The 12,792-nt window shown below is 34.2% G+C and overlaps 2 protein-coding genes across 4 annotated transcripts in view; both read left to right on the top strand.

Annotated features, from left to right (window-relative positions):
• The window catches only part of Vsx2 (Visual system homeobox 2), a 459,366-nt gene extending 446,905 nt beyond the window's left edge, over window positions 1-12,461 (top strand). For all 3 annotated transcript variants that reach the window (XM_073979347.1, XM_073979345.1, XM_073979346.1), the window contains exon 7: window positions 11,951-12,461. In XM_073979347.1, the coding sequence (XP_073835448.1) occupies window positions 11,951-12,203 (253 nt within the window). In that variant the 3' untranslated portion in view covers window positions 12,204-12,461. The remainder of the gene's footprint in view (window positions 1-11,950) is intronic.
• On the top strand, window positions 8,801-9,557 carry LOC141399967 (uncharacterized). Its single transcript, XM_073979359.1, has 2 exons — window positions 8,801-8,884; window positions 9,006-9,557. Exons 1-2 carry the CDS (start codon window positions 8,875-8,877, stop codon window positions 9,494-9,496), a joined length of 501 nt encoding a protein of 166 aa, XP_073835460.1. The 5' UTR covers window positions 8,801-8,874; the 3' UTR covers window positions 9,497-9,557.
• Window positions 12,462-12,792: the final 331 nt, after the last annotated feature.

The raw sequence follows: 12,792 nt of genomic DNA, 5'->3' as shown, positions 1-12,792 counted from the left end.
CTGTTCGGTAGCATGGCCTTTTCTGGTATGTGTGGATATGGCGTGTAATGCTGTTGTGGTGCTGTGATTTTTTCGAAATCCATGCTGATGTTGGGCAAATGAAAAACTGCTTCTCATTACGGGGAGGAGTAGTGGCTCTAGAGTCTTTGCTACTGGCGACAGAAGGGAAGTCGGTCTGAACGATTTACCTCTGCTGGCATCATTGCCTGTCTCCAATAGCCGAACCACTCTGTCATCGTTGTAGGCTTCTGGTACAATATTGGTGGGTAACGATAGATTGAGGATACTTGTTAAATACTCAGCCCCTGGTTCTCCAGCTGCTTGAGTATTACCATTGGGTCCAACGGTTTTGATGAATTCGCTTTTCGGATGACTTCTGCCTTACAGCCTTTTTATCATCCTTCTTTCCCCTATTCAAAAGTGATTTAACCGTTTACCACAATGTACTTAATCCTGTACCAATGTTGCATTTCTTAATTTGCTAAACCCGTAGCCTTTCCTGGGAAATTTGGCTTGATTTCGGGTATTCGAACACCAGATATGTAGCGAGAGGCTGCAACAGTGACGACGTTCCAAAAAATTCTCTCAGGTACCGAAGTTTCTGAGAGAGCCTTTTGACTTCAAGACTAAGTTCCCTTACTCTCATTTCTTTATTTGCTAAACCCGTAGCCTTTGCTGGGAAATTTGGCTTGATTTCGGGTATTCGACCACCAGATATGTAGCGAGTGGCTGCAACAGTGACGACGTCCTTGAAAATTCTCTCATGTACCGAAGTTTCTGAGAGAATGGGCAGCTCTCTTAAGCAGTGATTAGTAAATTATCTGAACCCTTTCCAATTAGCTTTTCCATGGTTCAGAAAAGTTCGGCTGTCAGAGGCAATGAAGAAGTAATGAATGTGGCCTGTTTATGGTGATGTCTGGGGGACTGTGCCAAGTTCCTCTTATTGTCGTAGCAACGTTCGTTCCCCGCGCAAAATGTGGAGCTATCAATATGCTCGGCCAACGCTGAACCCCTCTGGCCATTGCCTAGGACGGTATGCCAAAGTTCATGGTAAACTCTCGATAGATCCAGACGGTTATTGACCCAGAAAAGTGAACTAGTGTCGGTCATATAACACAAGGCACTGCTATTCATTGGCGGTATGTATCAGGCAACTCTACCTCGTCACTCCCACACTTTACTGCTACCCCCATACCTTCCATGTATGGGTCACTAGAGTCAAGCTCAAGGAAGGCAAGCCCTCCTCCTTCGCTTCTTGCACGATCGTTGTAACCATCGAAACGTTGCAAGGTAAAGGTAACGTAATTTTTGTTTCATGGATCGCGGCGACCATGATGTTCCTCCGACTTATAAAGTCTACGATATCGCTGACTTTGTTTGGGGAGACCGTTGCAATTGAATTGCTAGAATGATCCATTTCCCGGACGCTGTTAGATGGTGCCTTGTTGTTGCGATGATTTTGGCGACGAAGATGGACACACGCTGAGAAGTAAGCAGGAACATAACTCCTAGCGCAGTAGTCATGGAGGTGGCGCCTATTGCATCCACTACATCTCAGCAATGTTGACATATGGTGGATGTGGATATCTATCCCGGCACGAACCAAAAGAGCTCGGAGCAGGCATTCCGGGATATATTGCCGTTGCCATAGTATAAAAAACGGACAGAAACATATAATTGTTGAGGTGACGAACATGTAGCCAAGTTGGACTATGCGACAGAGTTGGTAAAACCGTCTTCGATACAGCTGGTATAATCATTCCAAAATGGAGTGCCAGACAACTTACCCATTTGTACAGAAGATGGAGCAGAAAACGGGAGCTGGTGTGTACTCTAATAAATTTGACATCAAACGCTCATACAAACTTAGCGATAAGTGCGTGAAAACCATAATAATCTAGTATGACGAACAAATTTAACAGATATCGAAGTTAATATGACCTCTCAGGATATAAAACAGCGTCCCTTTCTCACTTAGCAAGTCAGTGATTGTATCTCTTTCTTAATTCTCTTCCATAGTAAAAATACCACTATCGGGCGTTACTGTTTGTTTGTCTTTTCCGTTCGACTAATTTCTTCTCCATCCTTACAGGGTTGTTGATTTCTACACTCTCCACCATCCTCTTTTTCCCTTTACCGAGTGAACAATGGGAGCTGCGCATCCTGTATCCTAACCTAACCTAACATTTTTGAAAGTGCTACGTTGAAAAAATTATCATTATAATTTCACTAGCGAAAAAATTAAAATGTGATATTCTCATTTCACACCTAATTGCACTAAAGCGATAAGACACTCCCCAACTTGTATCAGTAATTATTGCAACATATTTTTTAACTCAATATTTACTGAATAATAGTGTAGATCAAAAGTTTCCAATTATTTATATAATATATAATTGTTCCCCAAACATCTCAGACGGGACAAGGAGACTTCTATATAGTTGCACTTTATGGATCCACTCCTGTAAATGTTATTCTGTAAAAATAGAATCTCTTCAAATTCAATTTGCTTTTTTTGCTGTACGATGTCTTAACTCAGACACTTCTGTATCGTTTTCCTCTTTGAAAAGAGCCTTCTAATTGATCTGCTTCAATTCGAGAGAAGACGTTTTATGTCATAAAATTGATGAGTGGATTAATCGATTTACCTTACATGGGCGGATGTGAGTGACGTGGACCCAATAAGAAAATGCAATCCAAAGTTCAAACGAATTCTTCGTCATAAATAAGGAAATACGTTTCGCATTCACCCGTACGAAGTCGTCGGATATTGCAATTCGTAAAGAACAGGAACACACAGCGAAGTACAATCAGTCAATACCACAAAAATCCAATTCCTAGTTCCTATTTCATACCCAGAACATCAACATATCCTTATAAATTGTTGTTCACGAATCTGTAGCCCCTTTTCTCCAAATAGGCTCAATATTGACTGTCGGTGTAAAAAATGCTTCTCAATTGTTATCAGTTAAAATTTGTTTATAGAATTTATCAGTTTTAACAATTTGAATTTTTCTAGATCAAAAATATAAGAAATGAATGTAGTCAAATGTTATACACCCTACACTTATGTTTATACAGCACATAAATTAATCCCGATCTTTCATTACAAAGTAGTAACGGAAGCAATGATGCCAGATTTTCCGATTTATCGGCATTTTGACGATTTTTATACCAAAAAATCAAAAATGACGATTTGAAAGATTTTTTGTACTTAATAAAATAGTATAATTGTTCCATAAACATCCCAGAAGCGGGAAGTAAGGATTGGGGTGGTGTTGTATTCATTAAGCCCACAAAAATATCTGATGATCGGTACAGTCCTTCTCGACCTATAGCGAACACCGCTTAAAAAACAGAGTTTCGTAGGTGGTCATTTGTCACAAAAATGTTTTGTTTTATGAATTGGTAATTGTTTTCTTTACTTAACAGTTTATTTTATTACTTATATAGTAATAATTTGAGCTTAAATACAAGTTATTGTATTTGCCGATTTTTTGACGATTTGAAATTTTGCCGATTTGACGATTTTGGCTCCCGAAAATTGACGATTTTCGACCAAACTTATCTGGCATCACTGAATGGAAGCCAAAGTGTTACCCAATAATGGGAATTTAATGAACTTTTTGACAGCCATTAGAACATCGACTTTATACGATCTTTACTGGGGAGTTGCCGTAGCAAACGTTCTCGGCCCGGTCAGTAGAGTTGTGTAGTTCCGGAACGAACTAGTTCCTAGGAACTATTCCGGACAAGGAACTATTGGAACTATATCCGACTCTTGCATTTATATAGTTCCTTTAGTTCTTATAGTTTCAGCCGTGCATATAATTCCTTTTATTTGTATAATTAATTTTCTTCATTTAATTCCACACTCACTTCGATCTTTCACGTTCATTTCATTAATCATTCAGATGCGGCCACATTGTTCACACCTCGGTACATAGCTTCAAGTTATTTATTTTTATGTCAATTCATCCACCAAAAGATGAAAAAAAGAGATTCGTTCAACTACTTCACTCTCAGAACTATTTGGAACGAAGGAAATAAAAAGAACGACGAAAGAGAAAGATTCATTGAACTATATCGGCCTGGGAACTATTTGGAACGAATTCATTGAACTTTATCGCTCTCGGAACTATGGAACTATATTAAGGAACTAGTTCCTTTTGGGAAAAGGAACTAGAAAGATCGATCCGCTCCAGGGGCTGGATTCTTGTTCTATGAAAATTTGAAATGAAAAATATTTTCTTTATGATTTTTTTTCATTTGACAGTTTTTTCCTTTATAAAATTTTTCATTTCATATTTTCATAGAAACAGAATTGAGCCCCAGGAACTAGATTTCCCAACTCTACCGGTCAGACGTACATATGTGTGGATAATTTCGTATGTGTGGATTATTTGATCACCTTTCATGGCAAATACATGATTGCCTATGCTTTTCGCATGTATCTAACGTTTAGTGAGGTGTTCCCTTAATAAAAAGGAAACTATTGCAATTGAAGTTGTTTACAAAAGCAATAATGTCACGCTGAAGGGACGAAATATTCTTGTATTGTTGATATGACCACTTGCCCTTGACATTCAGCCTGTTTTGTCTAAGGTCTTGGCATCTGCCGACGAAGGTAATGACAAAAACACATTTTTATGACAAATACAGGCAGTAGGTCTCGGATAAACTAAGAGAATGTACAAACTCGATCTAATACTTAGAGACAAGTATGATCGCGGGTATACAGTGGAGAAAATTGATGTTGAACCAAGAAGCAACAAATGGTTTAACATCTGGATGCTCCTAAAAATCCTCAGAACACTCCCCATATTTCTTTAGAGGTGGAAACATAAATCAGATCTCCTGAAAGCCAAACCTTGCTTATACCCCGTTTGCACTTAACCGGATTTAATAAACCCACTGTCAAATCCATAGCGCAAACGTCAAATAAATCCTCATAAAGAAGGTTAACTTTGTTGACCTTGCTATTTTATTATTATACCAGAAATTACGCAAAACTTTACTCCAACATTTAAAGGCCAATTATTATTTCCAGTCTCTAAAGACACAGTTAAATCATATGTACAAGTGATTTGGAATGACATCAAATTATACATTTTCACTCATGATTTTCACAAGAGCGTGACTACCGAAAGATTTACTCCATTTGCACTGCATTTTAACTAACCCTTTGGCATTGCATTTTAACTAATCCTTTGTCACTACATTTTCACTAATCCTTTAGGGTAGAATGCAGTCCAATTTGCATCCAAAGCGCATGCTTTGATGCAGTGCTTTGCATTGAATTTAAAGGCACTCTTTTTAATTCAGTTCAAAGGTGCAATAAAAATGCAAGCCATTGCAAACTATCCCAAACTTAATAAAAAATGTATTGTTTATGTGAAATAAGAATAATAAGAACTTTATTACATTTACACAAATTATAAAATTTCTTCTAAAGGCGTTTTTATATTGTCTTCCCATCACCAGTTAAGATTTCGACATCTATCCCAACAGCACTCCATCATGAAATTTTCTTATTTTCCCAAATTTTAAATATTTTTTTAGTTTATAAACAATTTTTGGAAATGTATACACGCTTTTCGGTTTTTGGAAGAATTGATGTCACTGCTTGTAGGGATGTATAAACTGACTTACTTGTAGGGACCTCTAACAACTGCTAATAAAATGTAACGAATGACGTGCATGAAAATAAAGAAGAGAAAATACCCAGAAAACCAATTGTCGGATGTCAGACATGTCTGAACAATTTCGGAAAAACATTCCGAAAAAATCGATCAGATTTTCTTATGGGATTTTTTCACCCATTTCGTTCCGTAATTGGAGCAAAACGTCGGAAAATAATTCCCCTTCCGAATTACGTCCGTGTTTAGACGTTCAAATTGGAATGGCAAATTTTCTTCTCAATTTATTTTAAAATTTCCTAGCAGTTTAGACACGCAGATTAGACACATTCATTTTCTCGTTTGATCATTCAATTATATGTTTACTATTAATTTTTACAGATAATTTTTTGTTCAATATATTTTTCATCACAAAAGTTTTTAATAAAATGAAAGAAAATACAACAAAATTCTGCAAAGAATACCGAAACAAAACAAATTTGCAAGTTCAGGGTTGTGTGTACCCCCTCTTATTCCTCCCTACTCCATCGCTCATAAACTAAATTTTCTTTCCCATTAACTTTGAACGTCTAAACCAGGTATCGGCACTAATACAAACGCATTGTTTGCGGCCGCACGAATACGACTGTCTCTCGCTCTCTCCACGAACAGCGTGTGCGTTAATGCATTGCTAAAATTAAAAATTATTGAAACAAGCGACAACAAAACCTTCTTCATTGACTTCTGAACGAAGACTAGTGGCGGTTGTTCTGTTGTTATTCTCATCAAGGGCACGTGTGCCCCTTTTTGCCGGATGCTGGTCAAAACAAGCTGCTCGCCTGATTGCCTTGCTTTCCTGCTTCATTTCTGACATAATAAAAATAAAAGAATGAAGACCGAGCAAATTTCGAACTGGGTTGCCCTTTTCTTTTTTATTCTTTTATGCCCATATTTATATTAGGCAATTTTCCTTGCGGCAATTGTCAGTTTTAGAGCAAACTTTGTAAATCGTTTTTGAATTCGTTCAACACGACTAATTTTGGGATAAACTATAAGGGTGCCAAATAATGGATGCATATTCTAGCTTTGATCTTACAAAGGAAGTATAAATCAATTTAATGGTATTGGGGTCAGTAAATTTCTCTAAATGAATGTGAGGATTTTGTAGGCTTCTGTAATAAAAAAAAATCCATGCGTGGAGCAAATGTCAAGGAATAATCAAAAATTACCCCGAGATCATGAATTGAAGTTACTTTATTAAGTATAATGTGACCAATTTTTAAGGACGTCTAAATGGGATTAAGCAATGTATATAGTAAACGTTATGGGCAGTCGATGGGCGCTGAGCTTTATTTTGAACGAAAATTCCGGTGAGTTTTCTCACTCTCTCTTTTAAGTTGAAATGGCGAAAAGACAAAACTAACTGGAATTTTTTGGTCAGAATAATCTCCATTACGTTCTTTCACTAACAGCATCCTGCTCTCCTCATGAATATGATCCACATTTGTCATCTGGATGCAGTCCGTAGCAATTCGGAGATCATTATTTTGAGACATTGGCGGGATTCTCCATTGTGTGTCGCCCAGGAACTCCAGACCAGAGCGGCATAATTGAACTCAAAGCGACCAACGCCCTAACATTTTTCACATTTTAATCTTGTGGAACTTAGATATTTGCCTTCGGAATTCGACGAAGACTTGCTCAGACTCAATTTGAAGAGTGGAGATCATAATGTCAAAAGTCAGCATCGAATGATCGACCGTATCGATCGCCTTATTGTCACAATGGTCCGCTCGGATGGTCGTCGCTGATTTAGGCTGTTTCAGGGATGGAAGCAATAGGTTTTTTAAAACCTTTGCTCGCACAAAGGCTCTGAAATCAAATTTTTGTGACTTTTTCTATGGTTGATCAGAAAATTTACCGTCTTAGAAATTGAACAGATTTTCGACAAGATTTCGCATAAGAATCTCTGAACATTTTCCTGTGCTTCTTTCCAATTTTTTTCCGAATATCTGGACATTCTTTGAAGGGTAATTTTGATTCGTTTCTTATTCTCGCGAGCAAAATTCCAAATCTTAGTCTAAAGGTTTATTTTAAGAACAAAAACAGTAAGAGAGAGAGTTTTTGATTTTGGTTTGTTTGCACGATTTCCGATAAAGACTCACAATGTTGGTCGAAAATATTCAGAATATCGAATCAAACATCCGAAAAGTTCAAACATCTAACATCTCGATTTTTCCGAATTTGTTCTGATATTTTTAAGAATCTTGAAATACATCATGGTGGAATAATAAGGTGTAACGTCAAAAACAGCTGATCTTCATACCTGATGTCAAAATGCGTTATTGTGAATCAAACATCTAACATCTCGATTTTTCCGAATTTTTTCTGATATTTTTAAGAAAAGAGTTATACTTTCCACAGGTTTTCGGTTTCTATTTTCAATCGGTTTTCCAAAACAATCGAATTCTAAACGAACTCGTGTAAAAACTCGAATGTTCCTTTCGAATTACATACGACAAATCTTTCGGATTTCGGTTGATACATCCATACAACTTTTGTGCCGATTTCGGAAAGAATTCGGCATCAGAATCAGCAACATGAGCAAAGATTCGGAAAGAACTCTTAAAAAATATTTTAGCTGGGAAGGTAAAAAGAAGGAAGGAAGGCGGTAGTATGGGATTCAGAAAAAAAAGAGAGAGTTGAATATATCTTCTACGTGGTGATCGATACCAGCAATGCTTCTGGAAACAACTAAAGGCCACCAAAGGCCAATGTTGGTCCAATACAAATATAATTTGTAAGTTAAAGGAGGACATAATGTGGTTGAACATGGTCTCACTGTGATATATATCTTCCTGGGATAGGCAGAGAGGCATTAAGAATGGTATGCTAATGCTAACGATAGCACCATGTTGACACCCTTAATGTAGACATCATTGTTAATGAAGGAATTGGACGTAATGAATTTCTCAGGTCGGCGAACTGACAGTTATAAATGCTATTCCATGGCATTGTACATGTATTCGCGGAGATAAACTCCACAACATCTTCTATTTTTTACGAATATTTGAATTACAAAATCTTTTCTTTAAACACCAACTATAGGGTATAACATGTTCAAAATAAAATAATTACCTTGTACATTGTATAATAACAATTGTTTTGCCTGTATAAATTATCAAGAACACATTCCATTAGCAAATAGTTTACTAATTGAAGTCACATTGGTCATAGATACGGGAAGAGCATCACTATGAAAGTCAGTAAGTTTTCTATAACACTCACTTTTAACAATTATTGTTATTGGCATTCGAATCAACGAATATTGAAACTACTTCCGGAAAGGTAATTTTCTAACCTTCTTCAATTTTGGTTTTTTCCCAGTTGCCTTATTGGCGTTTATAATTTCTACCCCTACGACAACTTTAGCATGTGATCCAGAAAGCAACAATCAACCCCAATGTAATCTGCGCAATGTAAATATTCCAATTCGAAACTTTTGGGACCCCACAGTTTATTGGCTTTGTAATTCAACCAATGGCATTGCTGAGTCGTTAAAATGTCCGGTCAGTCTTTTATTTGAGCCCATTAAACGTGAATGTGTTCCATTCGATAAATGGGTTTGGATTAAACCTTGTTCCGCGGCTACCACCTGTGATCCTGAGAGCAACAATGAACCCAATTGCGATAATACGAATATAAACAACCCGATACGTAATTTTTGGGATCCCACAGCATATTGGGTGTGCCGTGAGTCAAATGCTGCGGCGGAGCTGGTAAAATGTCCCATCAATAAAATGTTCGATTCACAGACTGGTCGTTGTATTGATTCCACAGAATGGGTTTGGACCGAACCATGTCCTAATCAGTTTTAATGTGGATTGTTTTTGTTTCTTGTAGAAAGCAAATAAATTGGAAATAATTTGAATTTAATAATGGTGTTTCAATTAAAAATCAATGATGATATTTTCCTACACAAAAAATATCCCTGATGATATTTTCCTATACGTAAATTATCACTGATCGTATTTTTCTACATGAACAATATCACTGATTATAGTTTTCTATACCTAAAAAATATCACTGATGATATTTTTCTATACGAAAAATATCACTGATGATATTTTTCTATACGAAAAATATCACTGATGATATTTTTCTATACGAAAAATATCACTGATGATATTTTTCTATACGAAAAATATCACTGATGATATTTTTCTATACGAAAAATATCACTGATGATATTTTTCTATACGAAAAATATCACTGATGATATTTTTCTATACGAAAAATATCACTGATGATATTTTTCTATACGAAAAATATCACTGATGATATTTTTCTATACGAAAAATATCACTGATGATATTTTTCTATACGAAAAATATCACTGATGATATTTTTCTATACGAAAAATATCACTGATGATATTTTTCTATACGAAAAATATCACTGATGATATTTTTCTATACGAAATATATCACTGATGATATTTTTCTATACGAAATATATCACTGATGATATTTTTCTATACGAAAAATATCACTGATGATATTTTTCTATACGAAAAATATCACTGATGATATTTTTCTATACGAAAAATATCACTGATGATATTTTTCTATACGAAAAATATCACTGATGATATTTTTCTATACGAAAAATATCACTGATGATATTTTTCTATACGAAAAATATCACTGATGATATTTTTCTATACGAAAAATATCACTGATGATATTTTTCTATACGAAAAATATCACTGATGATATTTTTCTATACGAAAAATATCACTGATGATATTTTTCTATACGAAAAATATCACTGATGATATTTTTCTATACGAAAAATATCACTGATGATATTTTTCTATACGAAAAATATCATCATATTTTTCTATACGAAAAATATCTATACGAAAAATATCACTGATGATATTTTTCTATACGAAAAATATCACTGATGATATTTTTCTATACGAAAAATATCACTGATGATATTTTTCTATACGAAAAATATCACTGATGATATTTTTCTATACGAAAAATATCACTGATGATATTTTTCTATACGAAAAATATCACTGATGATATTTTTCTATACGAAACATATCACTGATGATATTTTTCTATACGAAAAATATCACTGATGATATTTTTCTATACGAAAAATATCACTGATGATATTTTTCTCTACGAAATTTATCACTGATGATATTTTTCTATATGAAATATATTCACTGATGATATTTTTCTATACGAAAAATATCACTGATGATATTTTTCTATACGAAACATGTCACTGATGATATTTTTCTATATGAAATATCACTGATGATATTTTTCTATACGAAACATGTCACTGATGATATTTTTCTATACGAAAAATATCACTGATGATATTTTTCTATACGAAAAATATCACTGATGATATTTTTCTATACGAAAAATATCACTGATGATATTTTTCTATACGAAAAATATCACTGATGATATTTTTCTGTACGAAAAATATCACTGATGATATTTTTCTGTACGAAAAATATCACTGATGATATTTTTCTATACGAAAAATATCACTGATGATATTTTTCTATACGAAAAATATCACTGATGATATTTTTCTATACGAAAAATATCACTGATGATATTTTTCTATACGAAAAATATCACTGATGATATTTTTCTATACGAAAAATATCACAGATGATATTTTTCTATACGAAAAATATCACAGATGATATTTTTCTATACGAAAAATATCACAGATGATATTTTTCTATACGAAAAATATCACAGATGATATTTTTCTATACGAAAAATATCACAGATGATATTTTTCTATACGAAAAATATCACAGATGATATTTTTCTATACGAAAAATATCACAGATGATATTTTTCTATACGAAAAATATCACAGATGATATTTTTCTATACGAAAAATATCACAGATGATATTTTTCTATACGAAAAATATCACAGATGATATTTTTCTATACGAAAAATATCACAGATGATATTTTTCTATACGAAAAATATCACAGATGATATTTTTCTATACGAAAAATATCACAGATGATATTTTTCTATACGAAAAATATCACAGATGATATTTTTTATACGAAAAATGTCACTGATGATATTTTTAATACAAAAAAATATTACTGTTGTTATTTTTCTATGCGAAAAATATTCCCAATAATTTGTCTATATGAATGATTATAATTTTTATAAGAAAATTATTACTGACCAAACTTTTATTGTTTTTGTTTTATTTCGATCCGTATTTTTACATATTTTTCTTCTCACTTCCTCTATTTCCAGAAATAATTCAATTGCCTGCTTACGTGCCAAGGCTCAAGAACATCAGGCTCGCCTATTGAATAGTGGTCTCTTCTTGCAGGTTCGTTCTTTTGCCGATTTACAACAACGTCATCAACAGCACCAGCAGCAACAACAACAGCATCAGCACAATCTACAACAGGGAAAATCCAATTTCAACAATAATTTCAAAATTTGTGATATAAAATCCTTAGCTGTTGACCAGCAGCCCATTACCAAAAGAGAAATTGTATAAATTTGCATTAAAAAAATATTTCATTAAAAAACAACAGGGAAACATTTTAACTTTAATATTCTTTTGTAAAATTAAAACATAGGTACATACCGTAGATCTCGAAATGTATACGTTAGGAGGATTAAACTCTTTAATATTTATTGTGTACTAAGAATGTAGTAATTTTTAATTTAAATAGTTTTTTAACTGATTCATTTTATGCAAACCTTTTTAAATTTTATTCAATAATAAAAAAAATATTTTAATCACAACAAACAATTATCATATTCTAAAAACGGGTTTCTTTAGACCAATTAAGATAAACGCCTGAAAGCATGCTATACAGCATAGTCAACGGTTATATGGTAAGTATCTTTGCTAGCCACGAGAGTCGATAATGCAGTACGTAGACAATATTGTATTGTACGACGTGTAAACACGTCGCATCAATATGTAAACATGCCTTATTCCAGAATAATAAAGCTGAAAACACATACAACGTTTGGGCAAAGTTTTGTGTCGTTTTGGCCGTTTTTACACTGTTGGGCATGATGCCGAAAAAATCAAATTCATTTGAAATATATGCCGGCAAACACATCAACGCCGGACT

The sequence above is a fragment of the Musca autumnalis genome, unplaced genomic scaffold (assembly GCF_047663935.1).
Source record: "Musca autumnalis isolate F117 unplaced genomic scaffold, ASM4766393v1 scaffold_3, whole genome shotgun sequence".
NCBI lineage: Eukaryota > Metazoa > Arthropoda > Insecta > Diptera > Muscidae > Musca > Musca autumnalis.
The sequence above is the reverse complement of the archived record's forward strand: the minus strand, read 5'-3'. Positions and strand labels throughout refer to the sequence as shown.